Source organism: Prionailurus viverrinus, unplaced genomic scaffold (genome assembly GCF_022837055.1).
Source record: "Prionailurus viverrinus isolate Anna unplaced genomic scaffold, UM_Priviv_1.0 scaffold_35, whole genome shotgun sequence".
Classification (NCBI taxonomy): Eukaryota; Metazoa; Chordata; class Mammalia; order Carnivora; family Felidae; genus Prionailurus; species Prionailurus viverrinus.
The window spans coordinates 4521312-4540388 of NW_025927605.1; the positions used below are offsets into that span (position 1 = coordinate 4521312).

At 54.6% G+C, this 19077-nt stretch overlaps 1 protein-coding gene across 1 annotated transcript; it reads right to left on the minus strand.

The window, feature by feature from the left end:
* Positions 1–3350: 3350 nt before the first annotated feature.
* On the minus strand, positions 3351–17559 carry RAPGEFL1 (Rap guanine nucleotide exchange factor like 1). The gene is made up of 15 exons (XM_047845879.1): positions 16633–17559; positions 13756–13834; positions 12697–12832; positions 12371–12468; positions 9639–9751; positions 9228–9395; positions 8410–8507; positions 8174–8296; positions 7481–7659; positions 7304–7394; positions 6700–6750; positions 6268–6355; positions 6018–6082; positions 5563–5617; positions 3351–5330 (listed from the first exon to the last, which is right to left on the minus strand). Exons 1-15 carry the CDS (start codon positions 17150–17152, stop codon positions 5206–5208), a joined length of 1989 nt encoding a protein of 662 aa, XP_047701835.1. The 5' UTR covers positions 17153–17559; the 3' UTR covers positions 3351–5205.
* Positions 17560–19077: the final 1518 nt, after the last annotated feature.

Sequence of the window (19077 nt, forward strand, 5' to 3'; positions counted from 1 at the left end):
TGTGAGAGATTCAGTACACCCCAAGAAATGTTCTACCCGCCTCCTAGCCCCAAGCTTCAGGAGAAAGAAATCATGGTGGTGACACCTAGTGGATTCAAAGGGCACTGTTGAAATTCTTCACTCCTCTCTCTACACCTCCTCAAGAGGGCATCTCATGCTGGTCTTGTGACCACTCCAAATCATTTTCACCCTTTTGTTCACTGCTAGACCTACGATGTGCAATGCTACTAAGTAAGTTTGTCCTCTCCCCTCTCAGTCCACAGTAGACCTTGGCCACGTCTCTTGTCTCTCGGCCACTCTCCCCACAAGGAAGCAGAATTCAGACAGGGTGAGGAAGGGACCAGAAAGGATATATGTCCCCCACACCCCAGTCACCCAGCTCCAGTCAAGTGACCACTGCAGCCCTGATGAGTGCAAGATGGCCATTTCTCAGTTATTCAAGCTCTGGGGATTGTGCAGAGCTTAAACTGTGGTCTCCGGAGTCAGAATAACTGGATTCAAATTCTTGCTAGCTGTGACTTGGCCTCTCTGTGCCTGTGATGCTAAATTTCTCATGACCTTGGTTCTCATCTGGAAAGTGACGCTGATAGAGCCAACCTATTTGTTGGGAAGATTAATTGAGAGAAGGCACATAAAGTCAAGCACAGTGAGTGGCAAAGGACACCGTTCCAAGTGTCAGTTCTTATCATCACCCCTGAAAGAGAGCAGATGACTGATGGCTCTGGAGGTGGCCAAGATGGGGATAAGGAGAATAGCCCAGACCACTTTCTCTGCCCTCCCTGGGGGTAGAAGAGCAGGGACAGAAAGGACTGGTCCCTATGATCCTGCACCAGGGCATGGAGTCCTTGAGGGTGCGACCAGCACCCTTTAAAGAGGGCAGAACCTGTCCAGCCCCCATACGTCTGGCTTCCCTTGTAACCAGTCCAGCAGGGCAGAGGCAGCTCTCAGTGCCTCCCAGTGCCTCATCCCTGACTTCCCACTTTTGCACTTTGGCCATCAAACCTGCTTCAAGGCCTAAGTCATCGTTCTCAAGAAGTTTTCTTTTATTGTCCCCACCACCACCACCCCATCCTCAGACCAGTAGTGAATCTCTTTAGCTCAATTCCTAGAGCATTTATCATCTTGTGTTGTGTCCGCTCTTACTGCTCCTATTTCAACCAACCTAATTTATTAATTCAGCAAATATGTATTGAGCGTCTTCTCTGTGCCTGGTACTGTTCTCGGCTCTGGATAGCAGACAAGACACACATGGAGCTAACATCCTTGTAGGGGAGTGGGCGCAAAGAAAATACACAGGGAATATATATGATGTCAGGGAGTGATGAGTGCCTTGACTATACAGGGGGTAGGGGACAGAGTGGGGGTGGGTGAGATGGAAACAGAGTGGTCAGGAAAGGCTCGGAGAAGAGCAAAGGTGATTCCCTGAGACAGGAATGGGTCTTAGGGTTTTTAAGGAACAGTAAAGCAGTCAGTGTGGCTGCAGTGGGGTAAGAGGAGAGGGGGCAGGAGATGGGGTCGGAGAGGGAGAATTTTGATTCTTAATGCGTTATTGGAAACAGGAGTGTTGCAATCTGAATTGTTTTAGCCGAGATGTAACAAACCTACAGTTATTGTGTAAATCTCACAATTGAGTGAACACACACACATAACCACCCCCCAGGTCAAGATACAGAACGTTCTTGGAGCGCCTGGGTAGCTCAGTCGGTTAAGCGTCCGACTCTTGGTTTCAGCTCAGGTCACGATCTCATGGTTTTGTGGGTTCAAGCCCACACTGGACTCCACGCTGACACTGCAGAGCCTGCTTGGGATTCTCTGTCTCCCTTTCTCTCTGCCCCTCCCCCACGTGCACTGTCTCTGCCTCTCTCAAAATAAATAAATTTAAAGTTTTAAAAATATAAAACATTTTTATCACCACAAAGGGCTTCCTCATGCCCCTTCCCAGTCAATACTCTCTCCGATCCCCATCAAGTAACCACTATTTTTACTTCTATCCCCATAGATTAATTGGGTCTATTCTTGAATTTCTCTTAAGTAGAATCCTACCGTTTGTAGTCTTATGTGTGTGGCTTCTTTTACTCAGCATTACGTCTGTGAGTGAGGTTCCTTCATGCAGGTTGTAGTTGTTCTTTTTTATTGCTACGTAGTATTCCGTTGTAATAGTATACCGCAATTGATTTATCCATTCACCTGCTGAAGGACATTCTGGCTTCTTCCAGTTTCACGGTCATTAATAAAACTGCTATTGATCACTGTTGGCTGTGTCTTTCACTGGACATCAAGCACTGATTTCTCTTGGGAGTGGAAATTCTAGGTCATAGGTTAGGTGTACATTTAGTCTTTGTAAGCACTGCCAAGCAGGTTTCCAAAGTAGCTGTGCCAATTCACACTCCCACCAACAGCATATAAAGGTTCCAGTTGCTCCACACCCTTGCTGATACTGGTATTACCACTTTTTAAAATTGTAGTCATTCATGATCTGATGTAGGTTTTTAGCAGAGCAACCTGGCTGCACTCTGAGAACCAAGTGGTGGGATTAGGGTTGGGTTGGGCAGAGGAAGCTGAGACACCAGACAGGAGGCTAGTGTGGGTCAAGACCCACAAATGGTTTGCACTAGATGGTAATAGAGGAATCAGAGAAGTGGATCAATCAGGACGTGTCCTGGAATTGTAGCAGGACAGACTGGTTGATGAGTGAGGGAGGGAGGGATGAGAAGGAGGCATCCGGGCGAGTCCTGCATCCTTGCCTTGAAAACCTGGGTGGATGAGAGGACCGTTTTCTAAGATGCAGGAGACCGGGAATAACAGATGTGGGCCAAGGGAAGGTCAAGGACTCATGGGTAGCTGTCTGAATATGTCATCTGCTGGAGCTTAGGCCATCCTTAGAGCACTAAGGCTCTAGATGCCCCCATCCTAGTATAATTGGCAGACACTGGTTGTGTGAATGGCGCGTGCTGTCTAGGTAGCGGCTGGGGGAATGTGCATGCATGCTGTCTGCAGTGACAGATCTGAGTTAGGGGCCCAGTTCTGCCCCCTCGCTCGCCTGTAACTTGGACCTTATGCTAGGATTCCATCTTCCACCTTATGGTGTTAGAATTTAACAAGATCCCATGTCTAGGGCACCTGGAACATGGAAGAACTCAAACTTCCACTCTTCCAAGTTCCAGACACTATATGGCAAGTCTTAAGAGGCTGGCACTTTTCCCTCATCCACATTTTAAAAGTCTTTCCAGACTTTCCAGACTGAGAACAGCCCTGCTGAGGGGCCCAGCACACTGAGAGGCGCTCCCCTCTCCCCTCTCCCCTCCCTCACCCTCTCCCTCAGAGAAACAGAATGGAGAACAGCAAGCGGCTTGATTCATAGACTTTATCAGCTTTTTCTCCAGCCAGTGGCTTCTGCAGACAACCGAGCCTGTACGGTACACACGGTTCACTCTGGCAAAGCTGGGGAGCAGCGGGGCAGGCATCACGGCTGGGGGCGGGAAGCAGCGAAGACTGGACCAGTGGGCCCCAGTGCTTGAGGAGGGTTGTGGGAGCTTCGAGAGAAGGCTGCTGCGTGGGGTCAGGAGGAGGGCGGCCCAGGGAGAGGAGGGCGTGCGTTAAGCTGCAGGGAGGAAGCAGGGAGCGGGAGGGGGGCCTATGGTCACCGTCCTTGGGGGATGGAGGCGGTGGGACACAGTGCCGGTGTATGTATGGGGAATGAGGGGTCCATAGACATCTTTTGTGGCAGGAACGAGACAGACCACTGTATAAAAGGGACTGTACAACATAACCTATGATACAATGTTTACATATGATACAAGGCTCTTTCCCTCTTTGAGTTTTAAAAAATAAATTTACAATTCCAGAGCTTTTGGTAAAAAATATATACACCCTCAGAGCAGGAGCAGCAGCTGTTTTTGCTGTTGCTGCTGCTGCCTCTTCAGAAGAGAAAGAGGTGGCGCCAGAAAGGAGGGTGAGGCTGTGCCAGGGAACCTCACCCGGTAGCTGCCAGGAGCCCTGCGCCCCTCAGCCCTGGAGGCCCGTGTGGGAGAGGGAGGGGAGACAGAGAGGTATTAAAGGCATCACCACAGTCCAGTGTGGCCTTTACGGTCTCAGCCATCATTCCCTCCCCTCACTTCTGTGCGCTACCTGCCCAGGGACAGGGGTCTGCCCCACCCCAGCTCTGATGGGGAGGACCAAGGGGGAGTCAACACAGGGAGGAGAATAGAGACCATGTTGTTGGTGTCCCACAGAAGAGCCAGAAGGAGGGGGATGACAGCTCCCTTCTTAGCAGTAAGACACCCCAAAAGAAGGAGTGTGGGCAGCAAACACCCCCAACTCCTGATACCACCACGTCCCACCCCGCAATGCAGAGGGAGTGTCCTGTAGGCAGCTTAGGCCTGTGTTTCCCTGAGCATCTCTTACCCTCTCACCAGAGCCCACCCAGAGACCCTGGGGAGGCGTGAGTGGAGGACTCCCAAGGGCTGACAGGTAACCCCTTCCCCCTCGCTGCTGCCCCCTGCCCCACGAGCAGCTTCACCCACAGGCTTGGGCACATGGGGCAGCACAAGGAGCTGAGCAGGGAGTGGTGGGGGTGGGGACAGCACCCCACACCATCACAGGGCCAAGTAGACCAGGGTAGCACCAAACAGAAGGACCCCTGCTACACACAACACCCTCCCTCAGTTACAGATGCGCTGCTGCTTCTTAAAGGGGACAGGTGCACACACACACGCGCGCGCGCGCACACACACAGACACAAGGGCAATATAATATTCCAGGAGGGGTGCATCCAGGGGTCCCAGCCCTGACCAGGGAGAAGCCGGCCATGGGTGGAGAGGAAGGCTGCCAATCCCTTCCACAGTTCCACTCTGTCTCACAGACAATGTGGGCAGCTTTCCTGTCTGCGTGGGAGGAGGAGGTTGGAAGCTCCATCTCTGGAACAGACCTCGATGAGAGGGGGCAGAGGAAGGAGTGTTCTGCCCCCCATCCCTGCGAGGGCAGTACCCAGCAGAGTGCGGTTTTGGCTTGAAGGAGCAAGGGGGAGAGGACTTCAGCAGGATGAACAGGCTTATGAGCCCAGGGGTAAGTCCATCCGACTCTTTCCTGAGGGGCAGGAAGTTGCTCCAAGGGAAAGATGTCAGAGGTGGGTTGGGATAGCGTGCAAAGTGCTTGAGTGCCAGGTGCCCAAGGACCCTGGTGGGGCACTGACCAGAACCTCTGTTCTCACTGACTATTAGCCTCCAGCTTGTAGGAGAGCTCGAAGAGGAGGTTCTGGTTGTCGATGACCTGGAACTGGCGCACATAGGCCTTGGTCTGCAGGTGATGGGGGGATGCCTCCATATCCAGGCCTGGAGGTGTGACAAGAGAGAGGCCTTCAGGCTCCCAGCCTCCCTTCTTGCTCTACATGCCTACCAGCCAGAGAAGAGGGGTGTGGATTGGGACAGGAGGGTCCCTAGAGAGGCCAAAGAGAGGACGGAGAGCTGACAAGTTTAAGGAAATAAAGAATTGAGGATGGTCTCCTCCCGGAATCCTCCCGCTCAAAGCTCTACCTGTAAAGCTCTTAGAAGCCTGGGTACTCACAAAGGGGCCGGCTCCGGTATTTGCGGATTGTCCTCACCTTTTCAGCCACTGAATGCTGGGAGATGACAAGAAATGAGCCCTAAAAAGGGTACAGAAAGATGCTCCCCCCCTCTTATGCTCCCCCTGGTCTATTCTCCAACTCTGCTGGTTTGACTCCACTCCCTCCAGGGTCTAATTCTGGAGGGTCTCTGAAGAACCAAAGAAGGGGTGTAATGGGGCCGGTGAGTGGAGGTAGAGTTGCCCCCCCCCCCCCCCCCCCCCCCGCCCAGCTCCCTGTCAGCTTTGTGGCCTGTGGGCGTGTTGCCACAGCAATGGCAGCAGGGACGGTCAGGAGTCTGTCAGGCAAGCTGGGCACCAAGAAGGAAGGCTGCTGTCTTTAGGGGGCTACCAGGATGGGGGTGGGGGGGAAGGATGCCAGCCCCTGCTCCCGGGCCAGGGTAGGCCGTGCCACTCACCAGCTTCTCAATGTTCACCAAACCATCAACAAGAGTCTTACTCCCCTCATGCAGGAAAGTCAGGTCTAGGGGAGGGAAGAGAAACAAATGTGAGGAAGAAGAGAGGAGATCCAAAGGGCCCTTCCCCTCCCCCACGACCCCTCAGTGAGGGGCTCCTCTCCAGTGGGCATTCAGAGCTAAGTGACAGTGGTTGATAGCCGGAACTGAGGCACAGAGACTGTGGCCAGAAGAGCATGGGATTGACTCTCACCTTTGAGGATCAGAGGCACAAAGGGAATCACAGGAGGTTTCATCTTGGAGATGACTTCTCGGTAGCTTTTGTGGTTCCTGCAGGGGTCCTGGCATTCCGCAGAAGAGAGGTTAGGGGACACATAGTCCCAGCGTACCTCAAAGATGCCCCCTACTCCTCCCTCATCCCCCTGCCCTAGATCCATCTCTGATCAAAGAGAGGTATGTATGGGTGTCTAGCTGGGGGTGAGATGGGGAGGAGCTTGACTGTCCTCCCCTCACCTCCAAGGCAAACAGGGCAGCAATCCACCCACCCTTCCCCCTCCCAGCATGCCAGGGGAAGGGTCTTGGGCACTAAAAACCTGAAAGGCAACCTTGAGGAGGAAGGTTTGTGGGAACAGAGGGTCTCTGGGGTGCAAGCCCAGGGGCAGATAAAAGAGCTGAACCCACTCACTGTCAGGTTCTCAAATTTGCGGAACAAATTCTTGAATTTCCCGGGCAGCTTCTGCAGAGAGTTTGAAGGAAGGAGAAGGAATGTCAGACTGGAGCTCCTTGCGTTTCAGGGCAGCTCTGGCTAATCCCCAGGTGTCAGAGGGGGAAAGGGCCCGGCTATCTTGCAAGGGGCTGGCAAGCTGGTCTGGTGGGTAGGGAAATAGAATCAGCCCTTGGTGAGGTCTGGGGAGCTTGAAGCAGCCCGGAGGAATGAATTATTCTGGGGAATTCGAGCCTCTGCGTTGGCATTGCCACGCACAAGGGGCCTCACTGAGCGCTGGCTGGAATCCAGCATCCAAGTCTGCGACCTGGCCTGGGCTGCCTGCCCCCCTCTCCGGCGGGGATTCCGGCTTTTTACTAATTTGCACAAGGACAGGGCGCATTAACCTAGCGGCGTGCCCCGGGCCTGGATCTGCCAGAAGAGGGCGCCTCCTTCCGCCTGGCACAAAGGCTCCCTAAGGGCCAGCCGCACCGCGGGAGGCAGCACCGGGGTGAGCCCGGCAGGCCAAGATCCCCGAGCCGGGCCAGCCCAGGCGGGAGGAGAGGAGAGGGCAGCCATGCATCACCTCCCAGGTGAGCCGCAGGCGGCTGACAGCGGCGTTGTCCAGCCCCATGACCACGGCGTAGAAGGACAGCAGGTCCTGGTTCTGCTTGCAGCTGCGGGGGTGAGAGGCGAGGTCAGCGCGAGGTGGGGGGAGAGGGGTGGTCTCCGCGCTCCCCCTCCGCCGGCTGGCCGCACTCACATGGCCGCGATCTTGAGGAACTTCTTCAGCAGCTGCGCGCGCTTGCCCGGGGCCTCGCACAGCAACACCTCGGTGGCCACCCAGTGCGTGACCTCGCTGCAGCGCTGCAGCAGCAGCTCTAGGTTGGCCGTCTCCCGGCGGCCGCGCTCCCCGTGGAACACGTAGTCCACGAATTCCAGCTGCACCCACGTCAGCGTGGCGGAGGGGCCGCCGGGGCGTGGGGGGTGTGCGTGGGCGGGAGGCGGATTGGACCCGAGGAGGCAAAGGCAGGAGGGCAGGGGTAGGAGGGGTGGAAATTAGAAGAAGCCGGGACAAGACGGGATGCAACAGAAATGGGGGAAGAGGGGAAGCACCATTAATAATACTCTCCCATCTACTGGGCGCTTATTTGGTGCCAGGTCCTCTAACCATCTGATAGACAGTATTGTCACTGCCTTAATTTCTCTCTTTAGGAGAGAATATTTTAAAGATACCTTATCTGGTTAGACCCACTTTACTAAGGACTCTCACTTTGCTGCTTTTTTCAGATTGGAGACGTAAGGCTTAGAGGGTCTGGGGGTGAATTGCCCGAGGGCACCCCGCCAGCCACCTTCTAATGCAAAGTTCAGCTGCACACATGGCCCGTCTCCAGGACCCCACGTTGGCACATTTCTCCCTCCAGGCCCCCAGCCCAGCACCACCTTCAGTCCCCACCTCGTGCACACATCGAAACAGCTCCCAGTGGAAGGCAGTAAGGTGGTTGGCGACGTCCTCAGGCTCCACTCGGTGGATCTCTGTGTCTCCAGGGGAGACCTGGATCTCCTCGGGGAGGGGCATCTGGTGACAGGCAGGGACACAGGGGCTGGGCTCCACTCTGGGCTTGTGAGTTTCTGCCCCGTAGTCCCTCTGGGCCCTCACTCCCAGCCAATGCCTTGTGACGGAGTTCTTACCAGCGCCTCATAGCTGTCGCGGGTGCAGGCAAACAGGTGACTGTTGATGCCCAGCGTGGTGAAGACACAGTCTTCAGTCGGCTGGAGAAGGACTTTCTCTGCAGGAGAACGAGCTGTTCTGCCTCAGCCCTGGCTATCTGCACCCTCACACACCCCAGCCACTGTCGCCATCCCGTCTAGAAACTCCTAATCCTGCATGGACACATTCTAGACGAATGGGACTGCTGTTATCACCAGTTTGTGCCACATTCATCTGAAATTTTCAAATAATGATTTCCTCGGCATTCATCACCTTCTTTCACCCCCCCAACATTCTTCCACAGCTCTTCTGTCATTCTATCATCCCCATGATACTGGAATATTTTTTCCCTTGCCTCAGAGGAAAATAGGATTCTGGCTACATTGCAGGCTCTCTGCCTTCCCACAGGGATTGGAGGCCTACCCTGTGTTTTAGCCTCAAAAACGTAGCCTCCAGGAGGTTAAAGAACCAGATCCCAAGATGAGTAAGAGGCAAGCACCTAGATCAGAATCCAAGTGTCTTGGGCCAGTGCTTTCCAAACTTTAATGTGCATAGGAATCACCTGGGAATCTTGTTAAAATGCTCATTCTGAGTCAGCAGGTCTGGTGGGGTCTGAGGTGCTGCAGTTTTAATAAGCTTCCAGGTGATGCTCATGTGGCTGACCCCAGGACCACACTTCAAGTAGCCACGGCCTAGAATGTGTCTTTAGCCATGCCCCAGAGCCCTGGGCAAGTGAGTTTCTCCTCTCCTGCCTGCTCCCCCCCCCCCCCCCCCCAGCCCTGCTGTTCCTGAGCCTCACCTCCGGAGGAAGCCACAGCTACCAGGATGAGCGAGTCCTCGCGCCCTGCAGGCTCCTCTGAGTACTGCAATTTCTCTGTCACAGAACCCAGAATGTCCTGCACTGACGCTGAGAGGCGGCTGCGTATGGTCACGTAAGAGTGGTCAGGCATGTAGACCCGGCAGAAGACTGGGCAGAGCCAGAAAGGTGGGTTTTCATTAGAAGGCAGAATGGTAGTGCTGGCATTGTCCCCTCCAGGGCACCTCTGTTCCCCATCCCATCTCACCCCAACCCTAAATTGGTTGGCTTCTGAAAAAGATGCTGGAAACAGGACAGGTTCTACAACATAAGGAGAATGCCCCAAATCCAGAGACCCCAGAGGGCCCTCTGAGCCACCCCGGAAGCTCTGCCCCTCTTAGTGCCCCCACTCACTCTCATCAGAGCCCCGGAAAGCCACTCGGGTCTGCAGACAAGAGTCTATCCGGCGGAAGTGGCGGAACAGTGGCTTCACCTGCTTGCTGGGCGGCTGGCTTTCCTCTGGGATCCTGACATGGACACAGCTGGGCGTCAGGAAGTCCTGCCAGGCATATGGAGCGCCAGGCAGGCAACATCAAGCAGGGACATCAGAACTGAGTCAAGGATGCACCAGTACCAGATTCAGAAAGTGATGAAGGAGGTCAGAAGAGAGACAATGAACAGCATGGGACAACAGTCCAAGTGACCCAGATCAAATGCCACCTCTTTCATGAATTCTTCTCTGATCTACCCCACCCACCAGGAAAGGTCACTTTTTGGCTTTAACTGCCGTAGGACACTGGGCTAATATTTGTTTACGTTCGTATCTTATCTCTTCTACAAGACTGAGAGCGTTTGAGGGCTGGGCTTAGTTCTTCCTGAAATTTTTTTTTCACCCCACAGGCCTAGCACACTACTTGGCACATAATAGGTGTAGGTCATCCGCTGTTTGCTGAATTTTGATGACAAGAACTTCACAGCCTGGGAGGAGACAGATGTGTATACAGCTACTTCTAACACGAGGCAGGAGGTGTTAGGTGATATAACAAAGGTACAAGGAGAGTTCTGTTGGTATGAGGCAGGGAGAACTTTCATCAACAAGATGGCATTTGGGTTGCCTGGGTGGCTCAGTCAGTTAAGCGTCCGACTTCGGCTCAGGTCATGATCTTATGGTTCATGGGTTCGAGCCTGCTTGGGATCCTCTGTCCCCTGTTTTCTCTGCCCCTCCCCTGCTCGTGCTCTGTCTCTCTCTCAAAAATTAAAATAATAAAAACATTTTTAAAAATTAAAAAAAAACAAGAAGATGGCATTTGAGGGACACCTGGGTGGCTCAGTCGGTTAAGCATCTGACTTCGGCTCAGGTCATGATCTCATGGTTCGTGAGTTTGAGCCTTACATCGGGCTCGCTGCTGTCAGCTCAGAGCCCACCTCAGATCCGCTGTCCCCCTCTCTCTCTGCCCCTCCCCCATTCGTGCTGGCGCGTAGGCTTTCTCTCTCTCAAAAAAATGAATAAACATTAAAAAAAAAAAAGGATGGCATCTGACTTGGGCCTTGAAGGACAACAGAAAGAGAAGTGGGTATGGGGGAGTCCTTCTGGAGTGGACCACATAAATGATGGTAGGAAAATGGGAGAGCCCAGGAGTTCAGGGGTGTATAGGGAGTGTCACGGGGGCTGGGAAATGAGGTGGGAAGCATTGGCAGAAGGCAGAAAGGCAAGGGCGTTCATTGAACACTGGGCAAGGATGTTGCAATTTTGTCTTATAGGCAATTGGGAGCCGAGGATGTTTTTGGAATAGGAGCAGGATGTCATCAAACTGGAAAGAGCTCTCTGGTGTCAGCATAAGAAGGGAGAGGACACAGGGTACCTGGGTGGCTCAGTGGGTTAAGCATCTGACTTCAGTTCAGGTCATGATCTCAAGGTTCATGAGTTCAAGCCCTGCATTGGGCTTTCTGCTGTCAGCACAGAGCCCGCTTTGGATCCTCTGTCCGGCCCTCCACCCCGCCCGCCCCGCCAACCGCCTCTCTCTCTGTTCCTCCCCCGCTCTCACTCTGTCTCTGTCTCTCTCTCAAAATAAATAAATATTTTTTAAAATTAATAAAATTTATTTTTTTTTTAAATTTTTTTTTTCAACGTTTTTTATTTATTTTTGGGACAGAGAGAGACAGAGCATGAACGGGCGAGGGGCAGAGAGAGAGGGAGACACAGAATCGGAAACAGGCTCCAGGCTCCGAGCCATCAGCCCAGAGCCTGACGCGGGGCTCGAACTCACAGACCGCGAGATCGTGACCTGGCTGAAGTCGGACGCTTAACCGACTGCGCCACCCAGGCGCCCCCAAAATTAATAAAATTTAAAAGGAAGAAGAAGAAGAAGAAGAAGAAGAAGAAGAAAGGAGAGGACACAAGACCATAAGCTGAAGCCCTGGACAGGAGGCTGTGGCGATACTCCAGGTGAGAGATAATGAGGCCTAAACGGGGGTTGTGGCGGTAGGGATGGGATGGAAAGAAACTGAAGTGGTCCAAGGGATGGATGGACAGACGGACACATGGATGGATGGATGCAGTGGAGTCCTGAAGCGGGCTCACATTGGCTCATGACAGCGGATTGTGAAATTTGGGGGCGATTCTGCCTACTGCCTTTTAAAAAGCCATGAAAAAAAAGTTTTATAAACTTTTAGCCAAATTATTACCACAAAAGGTAGTGGCCTGTTTTACTACATTTTGCTATTGTCTGTGCTTCTGAGGTTATTTACCTCTCTTGTATTTGTGTGGTGAAAATCCTACCTAAGCCCTGCTACTGCTCCTCTGTTCTCTGCCCAGCTTCACATTCGGTGACATCACGTTGGTTGCTTTAAAGCAGCCAGTGAAAGAATTTACACCATGGGAATCAGCAAAAGCTACACATCAGGGCTTTTTTGACCCTGATGTGCTGGTTGTTAAATAGGTACCAGTACACCACTGGATCAACAAAGAAACGGATGGGACAACAGACAAGGAAGCCACTGGAGGCCGTGCTTTGTGCTACCCTCCAGCAAGAGAAAGGGACTGAAAACTAAAACCGCATTGGAGTCAAAAGGCCAGAGGCAGTCCCTGTGATAGAGGAACAAGGGGACTTCTGTCCTGTCCCCTCCCCCCAACCCATTCCCCTCACTTTAGCTCCACTGTTTCCACAAGCTGGTGCAGCCTCAGTGTGTCCTCTCGAAGGTCCTGGTAAAGGGACTCATCCTTCATAATCAGCAGGTACAGATCCTGGGGAGCAGACGAGAGAGAAGGTGAAGGCAGGGGTGTCATCCCAAGCATCACTATCGGCAAGGGCTGGCGCAGGGTCTCCATGCCTTGGAGCACAGAGGGACCGTATAAACTTAAGGCCCACAGGCATCTTCTTCCAGGTACCCAGCTTGAGGAGTATGGCTCCTTCAAAGGGGTCCCCTTCCAGAGCTAATAGCCTGCTCACCCGCCTTCTCTTCCCAGGCCCACCTTGATGATGCGGCCAGCCCCCTCTTCCTCCTGCAGCAGCCCCTGATAGGTGTCCAGGAAATGAAGGAGCATGGCTAGACAGGCTTGCTTCCGACCCAGCCCCTCGGGGCCCTCCATGCCTCCTGCCCAAACAAAGCTGACCCCTTAGTTAAGAAAAAGCCCCAAGCAGGGAGACCTGAAGAAACTGGGAAGGGAGATGAGAGGCAGTGGTTGCTTAAGCCCTCCCAAATGCTCTCTAGGCTTGGGGCCAAGAAGAAAGGAGATCCAGGTGTCCCTGGAGCCAAGACCCCCTCATGCCTCAGCCCAGGTATTTTTCTCACAGTAGGTGTGGATGGCTTCCACTTGACCACATCCATCTGACCACATCCTGCCTGTTTGAATTTCACTTGAGGATACCCTACCCAGACCCACCCAACCTCTGACTGGCCCATAACCTGGAGCTGGTAAAGGCCAATGATCCTTACCACAAACCTGACCATACCTCAGTGTAAGGCCCGGTGTTTCTAAGAGAGCCTATGGTATTCTACACAGTGGCCTGACATTTACAATTAGATCCTAAAATAACTCAGCAAGAGGCCCTATGCTTACATGAGACCCTATGAATAGCTCAGCCAGTGGCTTGTCTCTAGCAGACCTTACTAAAGCATAGCTGTGACCTGATGTTTACATCGGACCCTATAATAACTCACTGGGCAACCAGATGTTTAGAGCAGCAATCCAGTGGGGGAGAGAGGCACTCTTAATAGAATAATAACAACTTACACTTGCACAGGACTCTGCAGTCTCCAAAGCACTCCCACATCTACTATCAGATTGATCTCCACAGCAGCCCCATAGGTAGGCAGGGCAGGTGCTATTTACCCCCTTTTACAGAAGAGGAAACTGAGGCTTTAGGAGGTTGAGTGGTCTGCCCAAGGTCACGCAGCTGCTGAGTAAAACCCCTGGAATCGAAACCCAGGTGTATTTTCTAGGGAAGAGTGGAGGCCCTGACATCACACATTGGGTAGGGGGAGTGGCTTCCTCCCGACCTCCCCTTTTGCAGGCTCCATAAAAGGATATTACTGGTGTAGCTCCTGCAGAAATTTCTCCGTGGGGAGGAAGAGAGAATGGGTGAGGACGATGTCATCCAGCAGGATATCTGTAGAGATCAATTGGCACCACTGATGTCAGGTGGGCACTTGTAGGGCCCGACTGGACACTCACTACCCTCCCCCCACCGCCGCCTCCTAGAGTGAGTTCTCCTTAGCCAGGCTGGAGCCCTGGCCACCTGCCCCGTCATGCTCTGCACAAGCGCGCACGCACACGTGTGAAGGTTCTGGGCAGCCGCTGCGGGGGTGGGGTTGGCAGCTGCCAAGGCAGCTGGAGGGAAGGAGGGGGCGCCCTTTGGTCACGCCCACTTCTCTTCAATGGATGTGGGAAGCTGGTCAGATAATATAGCAAACTTGAGATCTGCCCGAAAAAAAGAGGTAGACCACAGAAGTGTCTCTAGACAAAAAGAACTTCCAAACAGAGGTTAGAGTCAGTGGTGTGTGTGTGTGTGTGTGTGTGTGTGTGTGTGTTCATCCCTCCTGCCCTCCCTACTCTCTACCTAACAACTTTGAGTTCCAACTAGGCAGGTGAGAACCAGCCCCATTAAAAGGGAGAGGGAGTGACTGCCATCTCTTTGATCCCAAAAGCCTTTAAGAAGAAACCCTGTGTCCCCCAGATGCCCAGAGACGGAAGGGTTAATGATGGAAGGGTGGAGGGGAGTGGCTCTCACCACCCTTTTCCCCTCCACACCCCCATCTGGGCCTGGCTCAGCCAGTCAGCCAGGTACAAGGTCGCCCTGACTTGCAGCCAGCCCTGGGGTGGGGCAGGGCAGCCTGGCACACACAGACAAGCAGGGCGCAGGGAGGGAGCCAGGTGTCCTCACCAGGACAGGTTAGGGCCAGGTCCCCAGACACTGCCCCCAGACAAAACCAAGGCTTCTGAGTCCCTTGGCTCACCATGCCCTGGCCTCTGATTCAAGCCATGAAGGTAGAGGAGGAGAACCAACACAAGATCCTCTATTTTAACTACTGCATTTCACAAATGAGAAACTGAGGCCCAGAGTTGGGAGGGACTTGCCTGGAGCTGGAATAGGAACCCAGACTCCTGAGTCTTTGTTCTTTTCTCGATCTGCCTGAGGCAACCAGAGTGTCGGGGTAAAGCACGGTGGGGCTGCTTAGATGTTTGTGAGCCTTTGGCTGATTTGGGAATAACTTCTGTAAGTCCCCCTCACCTCCCACACACCCTGGGAAAAAGCCAAGATGGCTTGAGAACATTGGTTATATTGGAGAATATCAGAGTGGTAGGTTAAACTAATTCTCATTTACTAACTGGTTCCCCAAACCAGTTACTCTGGGGATCTAGCTTGCCAGCCCAGATAATAGGATGACAAGCAACTCAAGAGTCCTTTCCCAGGGGAGACCAGGCACAGTGTGTGGCACCAGGCCCCTGTGGAAGGGGAAAGACAGTTTCTCCCTTTTCCTCTTTGCCCAGCTACCTTGCTATGCTCTTAAAGTGAGGCTGAGAGCCCCAGCCCCGACCTCCGGCCCCAGGGATGGTGACAAGGAATAGGGATGCCCAGCATCGTTCCTATCTATCTCACAGGAGAGCTCAGCCAGAGCAAAGGAAGAGGAACATGGGGCAGAGTGGGGGAGATGCTGCTATGGGGGCTACAGTTTGGCGTCTGTCTCTTCCAAGCCAGGCTCTGGTCCAATGCACAGCCTCCCCAGGGAATGTGTCATAGAGACACAGGGTGTGTGGTGTAGGCGGGAAGTTATGGTTAGGAGAGCTGTGTGTGTCTGATATTTTTCTAATTAAATCCAAAAGGTGTCAGCTCCCCAGGGCAACGACAGCTGAGCCAAGGAGAGGGCCCAGGTCTTGAAAAAAATCTAGGGGGTGGGGGATGGAGTCCCATTCCACACGCCTAGGTCCAGGCTCCCTACAGAGGTCTGAGAGCAAAGTATGAAACCCCCACCTTGAGGCCCTCAACCAGGGCTCCCCACCCTCAGACCTTGCTGGGCTTAGTGAAATACTGAGAGGCAGACCTAAAGACCCACCAACCTTTTACCTCCACCTCCAACCTGCAATTTGGGGTCTCGGTTTCCTCAAAGTTCCCTTAGTAGGGGTGCTGGTGGGGAGTGGTGAAATAGTATCATCGTTTAGGGAATAAGCTTCTCAGGGTGTGGCTATTATTTTTTAAAGAGGGCGTATGCTGAGGCCTACCTTGGGAAGGGCAGGAGTTGGTGGAGCTCAGAATCCCCTCCATGCTGCAGGGTCCTGCTGTCTGTCTGCCCAGCCACCTCTCCCCCAGCAAACACCTTCTGAGTCAGCCCCCAACTAGAATGCCTCCTTCCCCATCAAGCTGCTAAGGACAATGCATCCCTTTGCCGGCCGAAAGGCAGCTTGGGCCTTGCGCCTGTCTGGCATTGCCCGACTGAGTGGGCCAGCCCTGTGCTCTGGGGTTTCTAGACAGAAGCAGGGACTCCGGGAACATCTCTCAGGTCTCGGGCAGCACCTCTTGGAGTGAGGGGTGTGAAGCACGGTATGCTCTGGGCAGCTTCCATCTTAGGGTGTCAGGCCTTAATTTGGGGCCACAGAAGGAGGTAGTCAACCTCCAGGACCCATTAGAGTCTGTGGGTAGAATGTCCAGGGGAAAGGAAGGGTGGCTTGAGGTTCGGAGAAAGAGTTCGCCTTCTTCTCCAGCCAGTGGGTGAGGCTGCTACAGGGAGGAAGGTGGCACAGCCACTTCCCTTCTGCAGAAGGGTCTGTTCCTCCCCTAGGCCGCTGCCCCACTTCAGCTGACCACTCGGCCCCACACCGAGGCTCCCGCCATGGCGCCACCCCCACTCTCCAAGGGCAAGGAAGAAGAACCGGGTAACAACCCCCAACTCCGGGATGGAGGAGCCTTACCTGAGGCGGCGCTGTCCCTGGTGGCCCCTCCAGCGAGCCGCTCCAGAACCCGGTTCAGAAGATGCTCCGGCCGCTCGGGGGCGCCCAGGGGGGCCCAGGGCGGGGAAGTCAGGGGCTCGCCGGGGGACAGCTCGTCAGAGGAGTACGAGGAAGGCGAGCGCAGGGGTCCCCCTCCCCCGAGAGGCCCGGGCCCTGGCACCTCCTCAAGCTGCAGCCAACAGGGCCCCCCGCTGCCGAGCTCCTCTGCGACCCCCGCCGGCTCTCCCCCTTCCTCTTCAGGGGGCGGCTCCAGCCCCGGCTCGGCGGGGGGCTCCCGGAGGAAAGCGGGGAGCAGCAGGCGAGACACGCTCTGACGCCGCTGCAGCGGCCGCAGTCCCCCGGCTGGACCGCCGCCCCCACCAGGTCCCCCGCCCCCGCCAGGCCCACCGCAGCTCCCCGGACCCCCGCCGGGACCTCCCGCCACCGTTCGCCCCGCCAGCTGCGACGTCTGCTTCTTCAAAAATTTCTCCAGTGGCTTCATGCCCCCCCCCGCCCCTCTCCTTGGGGCCGCCGGAGGACCCAGGTGTCCCAGGCGCGGGCGGGGGGGGGGGCGGGGACACGATGCTCAGAGCCGGAGGGGCAGAGCGGAGGGCCGTGCCAGGCGCCGGACTGGGGGCCAGAGGAGCCCGAGGCTCGCTGGCCGGGGTCCAGTGGCCAGTGGCCCGGGGAGGTGCCAGAGGGAAGGAGTGTCCGCTGTTAGTGGCCCCCCATGCCGGTTGCAGCTGGCACGCGGCCCAGAGGGTGGATAGGCTGCGGGGCCAGTGCCCGGGGCTCTGCGCTCCTGGGCCGGGCTGCGGCGGCAGAGACAGCGGGCGGAGCGCAAAGCTGAGAGAGGACGCGGCGGCGGCGGCGGCGGCTGCGCTCCTGGCCAGGGGGGAAGGTGGCAGAACTGAGACCGCGCCCCCTCTTCCAGTCTCCGCCCAGTCCCCGCCCCTGCCCCTCCTGGCCCGCCCCCTGGCCCGCGCGAGGCTTGAACTTGGGCGCTGGGGCTGGCCGCGAGGGAAATAGTGAAGGGCTGAATGGGATTGGCTTCAGAGCAGATGCAGAAATTAAGGGCAAAGGTGATGGAGTGATTTAGCAATGGAGAGAGATTCCTGGCTTGGGGGCTTACAGGGGCTCTTAGTTTCATTTCAAAGAAGTAGGGCAGGCCTGTGGCCTGCAGACTTGGGACTTATACTCAGGTGAGACCTACAAAGATTGATGGTTGGGTGTCCATCACCCTCAACCCCGACACTATGCTCTGTTGCTATATTTGTGATTTTTATCTTCCTTCTATAAGAAGGGCTGGGAAGGCCTGAAGTGGATTGGCATTGGCACTGGGGGCGGTGCCCATCTGCCCTTTCTGGTAGGGCACAATAGGTGGTGAAGGCCTGGCTTGTGAGAGGCAGGTGCTGGCAGGCAGGTAGGAGCCAGGCAAGGAGCAGCAGCAGGTTGTGGCAGGTCTAGTTGGGGTGAGGAAAAGAGACAGGAGGCAGAGGGGAGGAGACAAGGAGCACAAGGGCACCTGAACCCAGCCAGCAGCAGGAGAAAGCAGGACTGTGGAGATGAGTGACAAGCTCCAGAACTGCCAGCCAATATCACTTAGTGTAGAGCCCCTCCAGGGTGGACATAGCCATGGAGTTGGGCAAGTGGTGCCAATTTGCACTCTAAATGATCTTTATTCCTGATGCCTGTGCCTGGAGCATTCTGTCCCTAAAGATACACTGCCCCAGAAGGAGGTGGGTATAGAGAAACACTCAGTGTAAACACATCAAGGTTAAAGTAACAAGGTGGGGGAGTGGCACCAGGTTCCAGAGAGATTGAAGCTCCTTGGACAATGCCCCACCCCTGTTTACCGTGCAGGGACCAGGCAGGGACAGGAATGCTAAAGGCTGGGAGTGGTGGTTGAACTGCAGGGTGTGTACTCCACACGTGTCACCGTGTGTGCATATCTGGTCCTATGTGTGCTAGAGCATGTGTTTACAGAATTAAAGCTTTGCACACCCATCTGTTTGTGGATTTCAAAAGGGAACAGTAAAAGGGAAAGAGCAGTTTTGGCTAAAAAGCTGGAATAGAGATCCGAGTATCAGCTTGCTGGGCTCCCTTTATTGGATACCCCACTATCCCTGGGGTTAAGAGGAGAAACTGGCTGGAGTGGCTAAGAGTTCCCCAGGCATTTTGTGAACCAAATAAGAAGAGGAGAGGGCTCCACTCCGAGCACATGCCACAGTTACCAGATTAAGCTGGTTGCCTTGGTAACCTCCTCTCTGGGCAGGATTTGGGATTGTCAGTTAGGAAGGGGAAAGATTTGGGGAGTGTGGAGGGTGTGGGGGCTGGAAATAAAGGAGGCAGAGACACTTCTGGAAACTGAAAGCTTGGGGAGCAGGACCCCAGCACCCCTGCAACTACTCAAGGATATCAGGCAGA

Bases quoted from the DNA above. Each gene is read 5' to 3' on its own strand.
- RAPGEFL1 (XM_047845879.1), bottom strand. From the start codon at position 17,152: ATGAAGCCACTGGAGAAATTTTTGAAGAAGCAGACGTCGCAGCTGGCG. The intron at 7,395-7,480 runs GTGAGTGCGGCC...TCACCCCCGCAG, and splicing joins TTCCTCAAGATCGCGGCCAT to CTGCAAGCAGAACCAGGACC. The intron at 5,331-5,562 runs GTGAGTACCCAG...TCACACCTCCAG, and splicing joins ATACCGGAGCCGGCCCCTTT to GCCTGGATATGGAGGCATCC.